The sequence below is a fragment of the Perognathus longimembris genome, chromosome 1, assembly GCF_023159225.1.
Source record: "Perognathus longimembris pacificus isolate PPM17 chromosome 1, ASM2315922v1, whole genome shotgun sequence".
Classification (NCBI taxonomy): Eukaryota; Metazoa; Chordata; class Mammalia; order Rodentia; family Heteromyidae; genus Perognathus; species Perognathus longimembris.
In genome coordinates, this window is record NC_063161.1 from 65,397,572 (window position 1) to 65,416,245 (window position 18,674).

General features: G+C 39.4%; 1 protein-coding gene across 5 annotated transcripts in view; it reads left to right on the forward strand.

Moving 5' to 3' along the window:
* Window positions 1-18,674, forward strand: part of Ccdc91 (coiled-coil domain containing 91) — a 228,668-nt gene that overhangs the window by 71,342 nt on the left and 138,652 nt on the right. For 2 of the 5 annotated variants that reach the window (XM_048366860.1, XM_048366837.1), the window contains exons 4-6: window positions 15,504-15,664; window positions 16,976-17,173; window positions 18,155-18,259. In XM_048366860.1, coding sequence (XP_048222817.1) covers window positions 15,504-15,664; window positions 16,976-17,173; window positions 18,155-18,259 — 464 coding nt within the window. Of the gene's footprint in view, window positions 1-4,820; window positions 4,871-14,340; window positions 14,430-15,503; window positions 15,665-16,975; window positions 17,174-18,154; window positions 18,260-18,674 lie in introns of those variants that run through there. The other 3 variants (XM_048366852.1, XM_048366868.1, XM_048366845.1) reach the window with 3 other exon arrangements.

Genomic DNA, 18,674 nt, shown 5'->3' on the forward strand with positions numbered 1-18,674 from the left:
CCTTGTGCTAGTTTTCTGTCAATACTGATAAAATACTTGAGAAAAATCAATTTAAAAGAGGCTCATGGCTTCAGAGATTTCAGTCCATGGTAGGCTGGCTCCAATATTTCTTAGCCTGTGTATGAAATATATTGTGAAGACAAAACCTGCCCACCTCATAGTGGCTTGGCCAGAAGGAGAAGAAAGGGGAGGGACAGGAGGAAGGAGAAGAAGAGGAAAGGATGAAGGGGGAGAGGAGGAAAAAAGTGGTGGGGGGAAGGAAGAAGAAAGGAAGGAAGGAATTAGGGGACAAGATCTACCTTTACAGGGCATTCCTTTCTTAGTCATCTACCTCTCCAGCTAGATCCTGATTCTTATAACCATCACCTTCTAGTATTTCATTCAGCTTCTGAACACAGTACTGGTTTCGTCCATTACTGGGATCAGAGCCCTTATGATCCTTCACCTCTCATAGCTTCCCGTGAACACTGCACTGAGCACCAAACACTCAACACTCCAGTCTTGGGTGGACGATTCATTTTCAAGCCACAGTAGCACCAAATTAGAAACCATTGGTATTTCCATCCAAAGTAGAACACTTAATATTAGAACTTTGAAAATCAACAAATTACAGCTGTACCTAATTGTAGAGCATTCATGAACATATAGTACTTCTAGGAGATGAGTAAGAGGTCTGCTGACAGACTGCCACATAAAATCCTCATGCTGGAATCTAGATACCTAGTGTCTGCCTTTTTGGGAGTTATGGAATTCTACATTAAGTGTGCAGGGTTTCTCCCTATTATTAGGATGTCCTTCTGTATCAATCATAGAAGTTAATTGTAGTTATAAAATCCTGTTTAAGCTCCTCTTTGATGTGACTATTGTTGCTAGGCTTAATAAAAAACCTTTAAAATCACACTCTGACTTCTCTTATTTGCACAATTCTACTGGCCTTGTGAGTGATGATCATTTTAAGTAATTTCATCATGCAAATTTCCTTCATTGAAATTAAAATTAAAAAATGTTTTTCTTAAGTGACTGTAACTAAGAGTAATTGTATAGTTGACCTCTTTAGATAGGTTGTTGACCAGTGGACCAGGCCAAGTAATTTTGGCTCAAATCCTACAGAAACTGCCTAAAGTATTTTGGGATGTAGAGATATGTGTTGGATGTCTGAATAGTCAAAATTTACCTAAACTCCTAAACTTAATTCTAAGACATGAAGTTTTGATAATTTTATATCTGTCAAGTCTTTTATGAAAGTGGTTAAAGGGTGAATTAGTGAGCATTCTTATCAATTTGGAAGAAGTTTTAATTTTGTTTAACACAGAGCTGTTTGAACACTTCCAATATTCAATTATTGCATCTATTTGTTAACATCAATTAATTATATAAGGTTGTTTGATTTTAACATGTCCACTTATATATCCAGTAGATGTTGATCAGAGTCCTCCCTCCATCCATCCTTCTTCCTCCCCCCACCTCCCCTGTCCCCTTTCCCCCTTCCCCTTTGTACAACGAGCCTCAGCAAGTTTCTTCCATTCAGCCATTGTAGGGCATCTGGACCCTTTCCATAGCTTGGCTATTGTGAATAGTGTCACAATGAACATAGATGTTCAGGTGCCCTATTATATCCTGACTTACATTTGCTTAAATGTCTAAGCATGGACTTATGTCCTGAATTGTAGGATAGAAGTACTTTTAGTTTCCTAAGGAGCCTCCATACTTGTATCTGTCTTTGTTGCCATAGTTTACAGTCTTACCAACAGCATGTTAGAATTCCTTTTGCTCTACATCCTCACCAGCCTCTATTGTTTGTATTCTTGATTGTGACTATTCTGACTGGAGTGAGATGAAATTGCATACTAATTTTGATTTACACTTCCTTTATGGACAGGGCATTTCTTCATGTATTTATTGTCTGTTCTGTTCATCTGCCCATATTAATTGGGTTATTAATTCTTTGGGAGTTTAGTTTCTTGAGCTGCTTGTTATTTTTCTTCTTCAGCCAGTCCCTTAAAATTGTATAAACACAATGTAAAAATAAATTATTTTAAGAAAATGTTTTCAGATAGAATTGTTCACTCATCAGTTGAGTGCACATTCATTGAACTTACCTTCTTTTTTGGCTCCTAAAGAACCTAAAGGGGGCTGGGAATATGGCCTAGTGGCAAGAGAGCTTGCCTTGTATACATGAAGCCCTGGGTTCAACTCCTCAGCACTACATACATAAAAAATTCCCAGAAGTGGGGCTGGGGATATGGCCTAGTGGCAAGAGTGCTTGTCTCGTATACATGAGGCCCTGAGTTCGATTCCCCAGCACCACATATACAGAAAACAGCCAGAAGTGGCGCTGTGGCTCAAGTGGCAGAGTGCTAGCCTTGAGCAAAGAGAAGCCAGGGACAGTGCTCACAAGCCCTGAGTTCAAGGCCCAGGACTGGCCAAAAAAAAAAAAAAATTCCCAGAAGTGGCGCTCAAGTGGCAGAGTGCTAGCCTTGAGCAAAAAAAAAAAAAAAAAAGAAGCCAGGGACAGCACTCAGGCCTGGAGTCCAAGGCCCAAGACTGGCCAAAAAAAAGAACCTAAATGTTCCTTAAAGTATTTTAAGCCTTTGATTTTACAGTGTAAAGTTAAGTATTCAGCTTTGATGGAATATATTGAAGTTTATGGATTTTATTATTACCATGTTTGAAATTATGGGTAGAGACTACTTCTGTTTTCCTTTGGTTGACTTTTTTCACCATCCAATCAATATTTATTGTATACAAGCCCCAAGGAGGCCCAAAGGAGACAAATGTTTGCCTTTATGGACTTTTAAGTGAATAAGCTATATTAAAATGGAACAAAAGCTACACAAATTATTTACTGAATTATAACTGTTCAAGTACAGCCTGGGTACCAAGTACCAGTATAGCCTATAATAAGGGAAGCTGAAAGTGAGTGAGGTTGGCACTGCTTTGGAACTGGGACTGGTGTGAAAATGTGTCTGAATGGAGATTGGAATTCATGCCTGTTGTCTCCAGTGATGTGAAGAAGTGCAGTAGAAAGATCTCAGTCCAGGCTGGCCTGCTCATAAAGACCCCCAACTTGAATGTAGCTAGTGCAGAAAGGGCATGGAGAAAGGCCTAGGAGGTGTGGGGCCTTGAGTTCAATATGCAGTACTGCCAAAAAAAATTAAAAATGTGATATATATCTTTTTAATTTTAACCCTTCTTTTTAGAAACAAATATTCAAGGCTGTAGTTTTTCCTTCTGATTATTATTTTAACTTCATCCTACCATTAAAAAAATCATCCGGTTGCAATGGAAGCATTTCTATTTTAAGATGAACTGATTCCCTTAATTCTCAAGCTCTGAGTTTTGCTAGTTATTTTTTATTGTATTGTTTTCTAACTTGATTATTTTCTGGCCAGGGAAAGTAGTTAGTACACATCCCTGGAGCTTGATGGGACACCACATTCCATGGCTAGAGCTGCTTGAGGATGAGTGGAGCTGGTGTTTCTAGGAGCTCATTAAAGAATTTCGGACTCCGGCCAGGTGCCATGACCCACACCTGTAATCCTAGCTACCCAGGAGTCTGAGATCTGAGGATCTCAGTTCAAAGCCAGCTGGGCAGGAAAGCCATGAGACTCTTGTTTTCAGGCAACAACCTAAAAAATGCCAGGAGTGGAAGTAGAGTGCTATCTTTGAGGAAAATAACTCAGGGACAGTCCCTGGGACCTGAGTTCAAACCCCAGAACTGGCATCAAAAAAAGAAAAAATCAGACCCAGACATAAAGAACATGATACTTATCAACTGCAGAGTATGCCTGTGTTTTATGTAAATATTACATTACATAGATTTGATAAATACTTTCATGACAGTAGATTTATAAACTTGTTACATTTCTATGTGTTTTTGTCTACTTTGAGCTTCTATTACCAGGCACATTCATATCTGTTTGTTGTATTGAACTTTTTCTAATTTTGGCCTGTAGTGGGGCTTGAACTCAGGGCCTGGGCACTGTCCTGGAGCCCTTTTGCTCAAGGCTAGCACTCTATCACTTTGAGCCACAGTTCCACTTCCTGTTTTTTGAGTGGTAAATTGGAGATAAGAGTCTCATGGGGACTATTCTGCCCTGGCTGGCTTCAAATGACAATTCTTAGATCTCAGCCTCCTGAGGAGGTAGGATTACAGGTGTGAGCCACCAGCAAGCACACAGCTTGTATTGAACTTTTTATCATTATGATTCTGGATTTTTTGGGGGATGGTGATCTTTTTATGCCTCTGAAATTTTTTTTTCTTTTAAAATCCATTCTATCTGATAATAAGTAATCAGCTCTGGTTTGTTTAGAATTCAATTAGCACTTATTTTTTCCATCCTTACATTTGATGTGCTTAGGGTGATAGCTGTTAATTTACCTATTTTTCATCATTGGTAAGCTGATGTAAAGTTTGCCATTGGAGTTTATAGTTTGTTTTCTCTTTTTAGTTCCCTCTTCCCTTCTTCTCTCTCCCCGTTTGGTCTTCAGGTCCTGCCACTTCACTATGTTTCTCTTCCTACTCTGTCTATTTTGAAATTATCAGGTGCTTTCATATATAGAACATATTCTTCCCCTCTGTTCCTCCTTTTCCCCTTCTTCCTTTTTTCCCCTTCCTCCTTTTTTCCCCATTTTCCTGTCCTAGTACACTGATAGATGTAGCACATTTTCTTTCTTGACTTCAAGGAAGAGTACACTATTTTTAGCTCACTCTATTTTTGAGAATGTAATTCTTTGGAGTCCCACATATATGAAGTAGTATACTTGAGTAGGATCCAAACCTTTTTTTTTTTCTCCCTTTGTGTATTGAAAACCAATCCAAAAATTGTTAGTTATCAGACAAACTGAGTTCCTCAAGGCTCCTGCTCAGGTAATCCATTCCTTTTCTTACTCTTGTAACTGAATATGATATACAGATCTTTTCAGGCTGCCTGACTCAGTTCTGTCACCACTGTAATCTGTAAGACTTATTGGCTGGCTTAAAGTCTTGTTGAACCCCTTTGCTGTTGTATTACTAGAGCTTTTCTTTTTTCAGAGATCGAGAGCCGATATCTATCTGTCCGTCCGTCCGTCCATCCATCTGTCCATCCATCCATCCTTATGGGAACTGGTCCCCTCCATTACAGAGACAGGGAAGTTCCAAGTTCTGTCCCCAGCATTCTGGAGAACCAGGAAAGCTAGTGGTATAATTCAGTCTGAATGCAAAGGCCTAAGAATGGGGTGAGGAGGCACTGATGGTCAAAGTTCTGAGTACAAAGGTCAGAATCAGGAACACAGATGCCATGGGAAAGAGAAGATAGAGATCTTAACCCAAACAAGAAGGACTATAAATTTACTTTTCTACCTTTTTGTTGCACCTGGGCCAAGAGATTGGATGCTACCCTCTTTTTTTTTTTTTTTTTTTTTTTTTTTTGGCCAGTCCTGGGCCTTGGACTCAGGGCCTAAGCACTGTCCCTGGCTTCTTCCCGCTCAAGGCTAGCACTCCGCCACTTGAGCCACAGCGCCGCTTCTGGCCGTTTTCTGTATATGTGGTGCTGGGGAATCGAACCTAGAGCCTCGTGTATCCGAGGCAGGCACTCTTGCCACTAGGCTATATCCCCAGCCCCTGGATGCTACCCTCTTATACTGATAAAATCATGTTTTTACAAATTGATTCAAATGCTAATCTCTTTTACCAAGAAATAACATTTTACCAGCCACTGGTGTGTGTGTGTGTGTGTGTGTGTGTGTGTGTGTGTGTGTGTGTGTGTGTGTGTGCTGGTATTGGGACTTGAACTCAGAGCTGCTAGCTCTTGCTTAGCTTTTTCACTTATGAATGGCACTCTACCACTTGAACCATGTCTCCAGTTCTGGCTCTTTGCTGGTTAATCAGAGATAAGAATCACTCTGATTTGTCTGCTGGGGTTGGCTTCACGCCTTGATTCTCAGACCCCAACCTCTTGAGTGGCTAGTATTATAGGTGTGAGCCTCTGGTGCCTAGCTATAAGGGTATCTTATAAGCCAGAGAAATTCACACATGAAATTAACTGTCACACCATTGTCTCCATGTTATACATCTCATAAACTTTTTTTTTTAATGTGTTTGCTTATAATAATAATCCTTTTTTTTTTTTTTTTTTTTTTGCCAGTCCTGGGGCTGGGACTCAGGGTCTGAACACTGTCCCTGGCTTTTTTTTTTTTTTTTTTCTCAAGGCTAGCACTCTGCCACTTGAGCCACAGCGCCACTTCTGGCCATTTTCTGTGTATGTGGTGCTGGGGAATTGAACCCAGGGCTTCATGTATACAAGGCAACCACTCTTGCCACTAGGCCATATCCCCAGCCAGTAAGCCATTTTTAATTAAGAAAAAAACTAATATTTTTTGCCTATTCAAATATTTACTAATTCTGACCTTCTTTGTTTGCACTCATTTTTCCATCTGATATTATTTGTTTTTCCCCTGAAACATTTTTCTTGTAGTGTGGATCTGCTGCTCACAAGTTCTTTTGCCTTTCATTTGTCTGAAGACATCTTTATTTTACCTTCATTTCTTCCATTTGTTCTTTCCTGTTATCTTTTGAAATGATCGTAGATTTGTGGCAAATCGATAAAACAAAAAAAGCCAAGAGCCAGCATCACACACTCTCAAAAAAAAAAAAAAAAAGAAGGAAAAAGTAAACCGATCGGAGGTTTACAATCTTGAAGAAAAGTGTACAAGGCAAAAATGTGCTTATCTTTCCATTTATTTGCTTAGTTTTTGCTATGTATTTTGTATTTCCTATTTGTTGTATTTTCTTTATTATTTGATACTTTTAATTGCTTTCTGTGGGTATTTAGTGAGATATGTACTTTTATGTACATTTGGGAACAAGCTTTAAAATAAAAATAAAGCAAAACTAACAATATCAACAACAACAAGACTTCTCTGTACACAGCATCTGTTAGTTGGTGTCTAGTTTTACTTTTGTTGAAAGGGAAAGAACCCCACTGTTCTGACAAGTGGAACATTGGAGCTGTTACTTGGTAGATTCTGATCATTATTGTCTATTTCTAATTCATGTCTGAGTGTTGTATTGTTATTATATGCTATGGTCTCATTAGAAATGATGACATGTCAAATGAATGAGCATTGGAATTCTTTTCTTCTTCCATTATGAACTATGTAAATCATAAGCTTATATGTTTTGCTTATTTTAAAGAACATATGGTATCTTTGTCATTAGATATTATATCTTTAGATATGAGTCATAAATTTTCATTTACTTTTCTTTTAGAAAGATGTTATTGGTCATAATATTAAAACATAGTCCTATTTAGAATTTACTTATCCTGATGACATCAGATGTAAAGCAGAAAAATTTGCTTTTTGGAATGTCTTATAATAAAATCAAATATTAGGTGGCCATACTTCACCCATGTATGAAGAAAGTAAGTCATTTTCTTTCTCTTTGTGAAAAGTATATGACTTATTTACTTCTAGAAAGTTATTCACATTTTCATGTCTCTATCATGTACATTACATAGGTCCCTGTACAGCCGGGGAGTTGTAAAGAACTTGGCTGAGTGAGGGATTGTAACTTTTGCCTTCTTTATAAATTTATCTGAGTGATACTTGGTTCTTTTACTGTTCCTCCTCCTCCTCCTCCCCCTCCTCCTCCTCTTCCCCCTCCTCCTCCTCCTCCTCCTCCTCCCCCTCCCCTCCCCCTCCCCCTCCCCCTCCCCCTCCTCCTCCCCATCCCCCTCCTCTTCCTCCTCCCCCTCCTCTCCCCATTCCCCCTCTTACTCCCCCCTCTTCCCTTCCTCCTCCTCTCCCTCCTCCCCCCTCCTCCTTCTCCTCTTCCTCTTCTACTCCCCCCCTTACTCCCCCCCTCTTCCCCCTCCTCCTCCCCTCCCTTCCCCCCCCCTCCTCCTCCTTGTCCTCCTCCACCCCCACCTTCTCCCTTTCTTCCTCCTCCTCCTGCTGTCTTGGGCCTGTGAAACAGGCTGTCACTTGAGACATGCCTTCAGCACCTGGTTTTTAGGACTGGTTATTTTAAAAATCAGGTCTTGCTTCTCTTATGGGCTGCTACTCCTCCGGCTTGGGCTTCCTTCCATTGCTGGAGATGACAGGCACTTGCCACTGCGCCCAGCCCTGTGCTTCCTCTGCAGCTGGAATCATCACCCACCACTGCACCCAGCCATTGGTTGTCATAGAATCTTTCCAGCATTTTTGACTGTCTTCAGAGCATGATCCCCTGTTCCCTATCTCCCCAGTAGTTAGGACTGCCACTCCCGGTTACTAGATTCTTGAGTTTGAATCAGTTTTAAGTTCATGGGACCAATGAATTTTAGTTTTCATAAAAGTGCAGTGTAGTTCTAAGGTTGAAAGTGTAGAAGTTTAGGTGGTCATATTTATTTAGAGTGTTTCTTCATTTTTGGCCATTGCAGATATTAGTTATGTTTTTTGTAGGGTAATAAAATTGGTTTCATATAATCCAAACTATAAGCTTTCCTATGATGAATATTATATGCATATTTTGAAAGTTTATGTCATTATTATGGATATCATTTAGAGAAATTTCAGCTTTTCTTGTTTTAGAATTTAATTTGAAAATTTTGTTTTGCTTACCTGTTAAGATTTATGGGAACTTAAAGTTAGATTTAGTCTATCTGTTTTCCTTAAGGCTAATTGAAGCCACATTTCAGAAGCTCCTAAGTTACAATGATTTATTTACAGGTTTGATAAGTTATATTAACATTTCTATGCAAGACCATGAAAGTGGACACTAAGATTAATAAATGTTTTGAAATGGAAAAAGCCTTAGCCTTATGTTCCAGTGTATTTTTAACATAGAAACCCATCATTTCCATAGCAGTTAGCCTTTTTTTTTTTTTTTTTTTTTTTTGTCAGTCCTGGGGCTTGGACTCAGGGCCTGAGCAGTGTCCCTGGCTTCTTTTTGCTCAAGGCTAGCACTCTGCCACTTGAGCCACAGTGCCACTTCTGGCCATTTTCTGTATATGTAGTGCTGGGGAATTGAACCCAGGGCTTCATGTATAGAGTCAAGCACTTTTGCCACTAGGCCATATCCCCAGCCCCCCCCTTTTTTTTGAGGGAGGGGCGTTGGTCCTGGGGCTTGAACTCAGAGCCTGGGAGCTGTCCCTGGGCTTTTTTTTTTTTCACTTAAGGCTAGTTCTGTACCACTAGAACCACAGTTTCACCTCAGACTTTTTGGTAGTTAATTGGAGATAATCATCTCATGGACTTTCCTGCCTGGGCTGGCTTTGAACCATGATCTTTAGATCTCAGCCTCTGGAGTAGCTAGGATCAAATATGTGAGCCACCAGTACCTGGTAGTAATGAAGCATGTTTGTCTGCCTATCTATCTATCTGTCTATTTGCATTTATTTGATGCTAAATTCTTGTGCCATAAGTTTCTTCCATTTCTTCTGGGTTGCCTTGTTCTTGGTTCAGCATTGCCCTCTGGCTTAGGAGCAGTTTGCTCCTTTCCATCTCCTTGTGGCAGGGAACTCATGGGGTCAGTCCCACAGGAGCTCTGCAAGTGCAGTAGTGTGTCTTAGGTGCTTTGTTCTCCTGGATGTGTTCAATGACCAGAGTCTGTGTCTCTGTGTTCTTCAGCATGTGCAGTGGGAATTCAGCACTCTTTTTCGGCTACCAGCCCTGTGCCCAGCCCCACTGTTTGACCTGGGCATACCCCAATGTCACCACTGTAACACTGGAATGGCACATACTGCTTCTTTAAAGTGATGGCTTTCAGCTATTTGGTAGCTTTTCGGATATGCATATCCTTGATGGCCTGGGCCATTACTTGGGTATTCTTAAAGTGAACACAAAGATTGGAATCTCTTGACTTGGGTGATTTTTGTGGGGTTTTCCAGGTTGAGAGAATAGCGACTCATTTTTACAGTTCACTGCTTACAGGAAGAGGACGCTAGTTAAGCATTTAAAACATTTGTGGATGGTGTTGTAAAAAAGAAGTTTCCAATACTTATTTAGGTTCTATACATACTACCTCTAGTGAATATTCTTTTCCTCTCTTTTTTTATTTTTTACTTAAAAAAATACTTTCTTATACCTTAGCTACATAGCAGAGGAGATTTCATCATGCTGTTCCCATGCATGTCTCCCATGTGTTCATGGTATACGTACATGCATGTAGCTATAGATATTTTCAAGCAACTTAGCCCTCCCTGGATCACCCCCCCCGCCCTGTTTTTGCCTTCGTAATACAACTTCAGCAGACTAAATTGTTCCATTTTCTTTTGCTAACCTTATTCATCTTGTTTCACCCTTGCTAGCCCAATTTCATCTTGTTAGTATCCTCCTACCTTCTTACTGCCAATGAAGCCTGTTTCTCTTTCCTCTCCCCATAAGCCTTCTATTGCTCAACAGCTTCCATTGAGGTCATTCTTTTTTTTCCCCACCCAGTAGTAAGGCTTGAACTCAGGGCCTAGGTGCTGTCCCTTAATTGTTTTTTCCTCAAGGCTAGTGCTTTACCACTTGAGCCACAGCTTTTTGGCTTTTTGGCTGGTTAATTGGAGATCAGTGTCCCGTGGACTTTCTTAATGTGATCTTTAGATCTCAGCTTCCTTTATGAGATTTTTATATAGAGTTTTAGTATAAGGTTTTCTCTCTTTTTTCTTTTTTTTTGTCACTCCTGGGGCTTGAACTCAGGGCTCTGCACTATCCCTGAGTTCTTTTGCTCAAGGCTAGTATTCTACCACTTTGAGCCACAGTGACTTTTATGGCTTTTTGGTAGTTAAACAGAGATAAAAGGATCATGGACTTTGCTGTCTGGGCTGGATTTGAACTGTTTCCTTCAGATATCACCTTTCTGAGTAGCTATGATTATAAATGTGAGCCACCAATGCCTGGCAAGATTATCTTTTTTGAAAGGGCAGTAATCAGTCAAATATTCTGTATTTTAGCTTTGTCTTAAGGTTATAGTGCTTCGTTTATTCAGTTAAGCAACTTTAGTAAAAGCTGAATACAAGTGCATTAATTAGTAAAGCTGTCAAGGTTTTCTATCCCTTGCCTCAGCCTCTTGTTTTCTATCAAACAAATTCAGATTTGTGTCACATCTCATGTTAGATATTAGTACAGATTCACTGTTTTGTCTTTTGACTTTTCTTTTATATTGCCTTATTTTATATTCTCTCTCTCTCTTTTTCTCTTTTTTTCACTCTCAGTCTCTCAATCTTTCTTTCTCTCTTTTGTGCTGATACTGGGGCTTAAAATCAGGGCCTGGAGCTTACACTGGCTTTTCTATTGCCTTCCTCCCTCGGCTTTTCTGCCCATGGTTTGTTCTCTACCTCTTGAGCCACACCTCCACTTCTGGTGTTTTTGCCAGTTAATTGGAGATAAAAGTCTTTCAGATTTGTCTTCCCAGTCTGGCTTTCATATGCCAGCCTTCAGAGTAGCTGGGATTACAGGCATGAGCCACTGGCACTCAGCATCTGATTCATTCTGTTCATGCTTTCATTATGTAGTGATTCTCAAAATGCCGAGTGCTTTAGAGTGATGTAGCAATGGGCACAACTTAACAAACTTCTGACTGGGGAAAGTACACTTTCATTCTCTTCTTAGCACATTTACCCCTTGTATTCCTCCTGTCTTTTCTAGTTGCCACTTCATCTAGAACATTCTTTTCCATGTATGCATGTGCAAATCATACCTTCTTTATTAATTTTATTTTTGTGCTGGTATTGGGACTTGAACTCAGGACCTGGGCACTTGTCTTTCAGCTTTTTTGCTCCAGGTGGCTCTCTACCACTTGAGCCACACCTCTACTTGTGGATTTTTTGCTAGCTAATTGGAGATAATATTTCATGGACTTTCATGTCCAGGCTGGCTTCAAACTTCTCAGTCCTTAGAGGTTGTCCTTCTGAGTAACTAGGGTTAAGAAAGCTTGTTTTGCATATTGCCAAATCACAACTTCATCGATCCATTTCCTTATGAACTTACCATGTACTTGAGCTAAGTTGCTTATCTATAGTAGTCTCTTATTTAAACTACCTAAATCTTTGAGACACATTCAGTTTCCTTATATTTACAGGAGGAAACTTTGGTTTAGGGGAGTTTACATAAAGTTGACTGAGGCTGCATAAAAGGACCCACTTTTGAGTTGAATTCCTATGACTTTAACTTGGCACTCACGTTATGATGTCACAATAGTGTTTCCCAGTATGATCTAATCAAGGAATGTCAGTAGCACAGTGTAACTGGAGAGAACTTAGCACTTAGCTTGGTATCATTTCTGGCTTGGGCAAGCACAGTGTCCATTGAGGTGCTACTAACCAAGAAATACAACATGAGGCAAAGCCTGGCTTTGTAAGATGATAGCAGGCTTAATTTACCTGTTGGACATCTAAATGGATCTGTTTGCCAATCAGGTAGGTATAGGTAAGTATCCAGATGTAGAGAGATATGGGATAAAAGTGTGAAGTTCGTAGTCATTATTATATAGGTGGTCATTTAAGAATGGAGTATGAAAATGCTAACCTACAATTCTGCGTACACTGCCATGACAAGGAAGAGGAATGAAGGAAACTTAATGGGGTTTTGTGAAAAAAGGGCTTGAGAGAGAAGCAAGACAGAAGGAGTTAAAATGGTCATGTAAATCTAGGGGACCAAAGCAGGAGTTCCAGGGGAAGTGGAAGTAGTCATTAGGGCTCAGGATCACTGAGGAAGGTAGGAGTTGAGTGGTAATTTGATTTAGCATGATCAGAAAGGACAAGTGGAGTGAAAACCACAGGGACGAGGGAATAGAAGATGGAGTCAGAGAAGACACTATTCAAGTTTGGTTATGAAGGAAAAGGTATAGAGTAGCTGTACCTCTCAGGAGAGGTGGGCCTCCCCTCTTTCCTTCTTTTCTTCTATCACTCCCTATCCCTATTCCTTTCTCCTCTTCTCCATCTCTTTCTCCCTCCCTTCTCTCTTCTTTATTCCCCTCTCTTTTCTCCCTCTCCTTCCCTCTTGTTCCTTCTCTCTTATCCTTTCTCTTCTCACCTTCTCCTCACCTTCACACTTTTCTTTTCTTCCCTCTTGTTTTTCTTCTCCCAATTTGCTCTTTTCTCCTCCTTCACTTTTCTCTCTCCCTTTTCTTGTCTCCATCTTCTTTTCTTCTATCCCTAATGTGAGACACTGCAGCATTTAATAGTAATGGGACACAAGATCATCGAAGGAGAACATGGCATCTTGTTTTACATTATAGCTATAAACATGAGCAACATAGATGTTAAAATATCCCAGTGTTCAAATGGTACCGTAAGGAATTTCTTGGATCCAGGATCATAGTCTTAAGAGCCTTTATTCCCATTCTTTTTTTTTTAATGTCTTTAAGTAGTTATAGAAAAGAGTTACCATTCAACAAAGCAGTTTATGAATATAGTGCATGTTGGATCAGTGTTATCCCTTTTAATATTCTCACCCACCCTTTTCCTCATTGTTCTTAATTTCTTGATTTTTTTTTTTGCCATTCATTTAAGAAAGCAGTTTGTATACACAATGTATCATGACCTGTGTCATCCCTTCAACATTTTCACTCCACTTTGACCCACCTCTTCCCTTATTTTTCTTAATTCTCTGGTATATACAATGGATTCTTTTTCAGTACTTTCAAAGAATCTTTAAGATAGTGGCTAGAATAACTGCAACACTGTGCTGATGATGTTACTGGCCTATTTAAATTTCCATGGCAACTCTGTGCCCATTTCATAGGTGAGCAGATGCGTGTGGTATGCCCCCAGCCCAGATCACACACTGAGCTGCAGGGGACCCTGCTCACAGTAGTGTACTATTCATTCATTATTTTTTAAAGAAGTTCATTAGTATCCAGGTGTTAGTGGCTCACATTTGTAATCCTAGGTACTTAGGAGGCTAATATCTGAGGATTGCGATTTGAAGCCAGCCTGGGCAAGAAAGTCCATGAAACTCCTATCTCCAATTAACCAGCCAAAAGCTAAAAGTGGAGCTGTGGCTCAAGTGGTGGAGTGTTAGACTTGAACAAAACAGCTCCCTAAGTACTGGCAACAACCATGAATTGATTAATAATATTTTGGTTATAATTAAGTTGAAATATTTTCAAATTGTGAAGCATTCTGTCTCACAAAATGTATCAGTGAATTTTAGGAAAAAAGGAATATATATATATACAAATTATATTTTTCTGTATTTGAATAATGTCTGTTGGTGAAGCTAAACTCTCTTCATCATTTGATATGGCCATATAGTACTTACAGGCACAATATTGCCACAGAGTAGAAGCATGTTAAGATATTTCACTAAATAGGCTAGAATGTCAGTGAGAGTAATAGAGTGTTTAGCTTCTTCATACTTCATGCCCTTCTAAATGTCTTTCTTCAGGGAACAATGCCATCTCCACTGTGAGCTGCCTTCCAGACTTTGTGGTAGATCTACACTGACGTTGCCACTGATGCCAATGTGGAGTGAAGGTCTCTGTGGTTTGGACAAAGGGCACATCCACCAGTTCCTCCTCAGTTTCAAGACGTGTTGAGATTTATTTGAATTTTTAGAATGTTTAAAAGTATCTATTGATCTATATTTTTTCATACTTGGCCCTTGGCTTTATTCTCAGGACCTTTTGTTTTGTTTTTGTGTGCCTGTCCCGGGGCTTGAATTCGGGACCTGGGTGCTGTCCCTGAGCTTTTTAGTTCAAAGCTAATGCTCTACCACTTGAGCCATAGCTCCATTTATGGCTGTTTTTTGTTTTTGGTAGCTAATTGGTGATAAGAGTCTCACGGACTTTCTTGCCTGGGCTGGCTTCAAACTCTGATCTTCACATCTTAGCCTCATGAATTGCTAAGATTATAGGCACGAGCTATCCAGTCTGGCTGATGACATTTTTATTGGAATTCTAATTACAATACAATAATGGTTTTTGTGTTCCAGATTTTATTTTTCTGAACAAGCTATCCATCAGGCTAAAATTTAGACTATTAACAAGAATAATCTTTTAACCAAAAAGATAATTTTCTTTCTTCTTGCTCATTTTACTATTAACAATATTTAATTGCTGGTCATGAGGTCCCTGAGTGTTGGAGTACATCTGTTTCTGCAGTTGTCCCCCTGCTAATAGGCCTGGACATGGCACAGTAAGGCATTCTCTCTCTGTCTCTCTCTCTCTCTCTCTCTCTCTCTGTGTGTGTGTGTGTGTGTGTGTGTGTGTGTGTGTGTGTGTGTGTGTGTGTGTTCCTTTTCAATTCAGTCTGTTTTTCTGGGCTGACTGAATAGGTAATAGGTATAATTCTTTTCTCTGAACTAGAAAGATGTCATAGCAGTGTGTTAGCATATAAACATTAAGAAATGGTAAAACTATTTTCTTTGCCTGGGTCTCACATGGAAAGAGCATATTAATTTAGAGACCCTGGTTTTCGATTTCTATAAAGATCCCTGAGAAACAGTCAGAAATCTTGTCACTTTCATTTTGCTTCCCCTGTTCCTTTTCTGTCTACCCACTCTCTTCCCTGTAATCACCGTTTCTCTTTTCTCTTGTGTTGTTTTTCTAGTATCCGGAGTACACCTTTCAGCTGCTTCTCCCGACATCGTTCTGGATCATGAGCATGCAACTCCCCCCAGCAGCTGCCTCTCTTCGGACGCACTCCTCTCTTCACCAGAGAACACACACTCAGACACCAGCATCGATAGTCATCCTGTTCCTCAAGCACAGGTAATGACAGCTCACTTTCTTGTATGAGCTAATACTGGGACTTGAACTTAGCTTTTCCTCTCAAGGCTGACTCTATAGGGCCTGAGTCACACCTCTACTTCCGGCATTTTTCTGGTTCATTGAATCTCATGGACCTTCCTACTCAGGGTAGCTTTGAACCTTGATCCTCATGTCTCCGCCTCTTGAGTAGCTAAGATTACAGGCAAGAGCCACTCAGCAAGACATTCAGCAAGATGGCACATTTTTATGGGAAGTCTGCCTACATAAGAACTCCTATTCCAATTTGCTTGATGTATGGCTCGTTTTAAAACTTGTTTGATCCATTTGTAATTTCTTTTTCAACTCATTTACCTTAAGAAATATTTGTAGTTATATTCTAATGTTGAGACTAATACCTTGAATTAAAAAGAAAACCTAGATTTTTGTGGCTGAAAAATATTTTAAAATAGTTTTGATATATTAGTGGAAAAATATTTAGGTAGCTGTTGTTACCAAAATAGGCTTTAGTTTTTGATATATGAAAATGTCTTTTCAGGGAGTGCTATCATGTTTTCAAGTACTAGAGCCTCTTTTTGGGTGAAAACAGAAAGACAGCATTTATGGAGTCTGTTCACTGTGATGTTTACTGAACTTGACATTGTGCTAGGCATTGGGGTTAGAGTTCCAATTAGATTTCTATAGTGTTATACACAATTTTAGTAACCTGTTCATTTTGCTGAAAGGTGATGATTAACTTGCATTGATAAATGTCAAACTCAATTTTTAACTTAAAATAAACATATGTTTTAAACATATATTTAAGAAATTTTGAGTATCAGGTATGTCTGTATTTAGTTTCATGTTTTCAACTAATAAAATGTTTTACTGAGGGAAGAGGTGGCATTGATCAAGATCATTTTACTCATAAATTGATTTGTTGAATTGAAATCCTTAAATTTTAAAAAGGAATCCAATTGTATAGCTATTTAAAATATTAAAGAAATTATGAAAATTATAGCTGGAAAAAGAACATAGTTTAAGCTTTTAACTGCACTATTGTCAAAATAAAAAAAATACTTTAGACAATCAAGTGGAGAACTTTAGTTTCTTACCATAAAGATCAAGATATTATAACATTTAGAAGTTTTCTGTTGATTGACTTAAAAGAGGAAGTAATTTGAAATAGTTGTTACAGCTTAATTTTCAAATATGGTTTCTGATGCCTTTTAAATATTTTTATTAGGTAGATATTAACTCTCTTCTCTGTGTTTCTTTCTCTTGGCCTCTGCCCCACCTCACCTCATTTGTGTGTATTGATGTGTATTATTCTAGCAATCAACACATACCCATCTGGACATCTCCCTTTTCCCATTGGCTCTAACCCATGAGATGAATAATGGAACACTTACTCTTGTGGATGGGTCTGATGATCTTGGAACCAATATATCAAACACAGAGCTTCAGGAAAAAATTTCGAGTTTGGAGATTAAACTCAAAGTGTCTGAAGAAGAAAAGCAGAGAATTCAAAAGGTTTGCTGATATTTGAATAAGAGATACAATTTCTGAATGACAAAACTTGAGATTTAATAGAACCCAAAACTGACTAAAAACTTAGTTGGAAGAAAAAGGATGGTGTGTCTTTTCTTGGGTTTAGTTTAAATCAGCCACATCAAAGTATCAATTGGAGAAATCTTTGGTAAGAAATCTCTAGTCTTCAGCTGAGGGTTGTTGGCTCATACCTGTAATCCTACCTGAGATCTGAGGGTCCCAGTTCAAAGCCAGCCCAGGCAGGAAAGTCTGTGAGACTCTTATCTCCAATTAACCACTCAAAAACTGGGAGAGGACCTGTGGCTCACAGTGGTAAAGTGCTAGCCTTGAGCAGTACACCTCAGGGACAGTACCCAGGCCCTGAGTTCAAACCCCATGACAACAACAACAAAAAAAAAACTCTAGTTCTACATATGTATTTTATTGTTGTTGTTTGTGCTGGTATTAGAGCTTGAACTCAGGGCCTGTGGGCTATTCCCTTTACTCAAGGATAGTGCTGTACCACTTGAGTTATACCTACACTGGGCTTTTGATTGCTAATTGGAGGTACAAGTTTCCTCCTCTGGCTGGCTTTGAACTGCATTCCTCAGCTCTCAGCCTCGTGAATAACTAAGATTATAATTCATGAACCATGCCTAGCACACATATATATTTTTAGCCTTAAAAATATTTTCTTGGGGGCTGGGGATATAGCCTAGTGGCAAGAGTGCCTGCCTCGGATACACGAGGCCCTAGGTTCGATTCCCCAGCACCACATATACAGAAAACGGCCAGAAGCGGCGCTGTGGCTCAAGTGGCGGAGTGCTAGCCTTGAGCGGGAAGAAGCCAGGGACAGTGCTCAGGCCCTGAGTCCAAGGCCCAGGACTGGCCAAAAAAAAAAAAATAAACCGGCAGATATTTTTTGTTTATTTAAAAATTATACCTTGAAATGCTACAAAGTTTGTTCTTGGATTTTTCTTGTAGGATGTGGAATTGTTGATGGAGAAGCATAGTGTATTAGAAAAAGACTTTCTAAAAGAAAAGGAACAAGAGGCCATTTCTTTTCAAGATAGATACAAAGAACTTCAGGTAAATTCTGTATTTCAAATTTAAAGTTGAGAACTTTGGATGAACTGTGAGCCATAATTTCAGAAAGTACTCAATAAATACCTTATGAATTTGTAATCCAATACTTGCTTAAATAAATGGTAATATATTGATCAGCATTAGTAAAATTAATGGAACTAGATAGCTGTGGTATGATTCTATGAGGTGTGTGTGTGTGTGTGCGCGCGTGTGTGTATGTGTGCGCGTGCACTTGTGCTTGCGTGCCATACTAGGGCTTGAACTGAGGGCCTTGCACTCTAGCTTGCTTAACATTGTTACTCAAGGCTAGTGCTCTACTTCTGGCTTTTTGCTGGTTGAAAATAAAAGTGTCACAGAATTTTTTCTCTCTGAGTTGGATTGAAACCGTGATCCTCAGATCTCAGCCTCCTGAATAGCT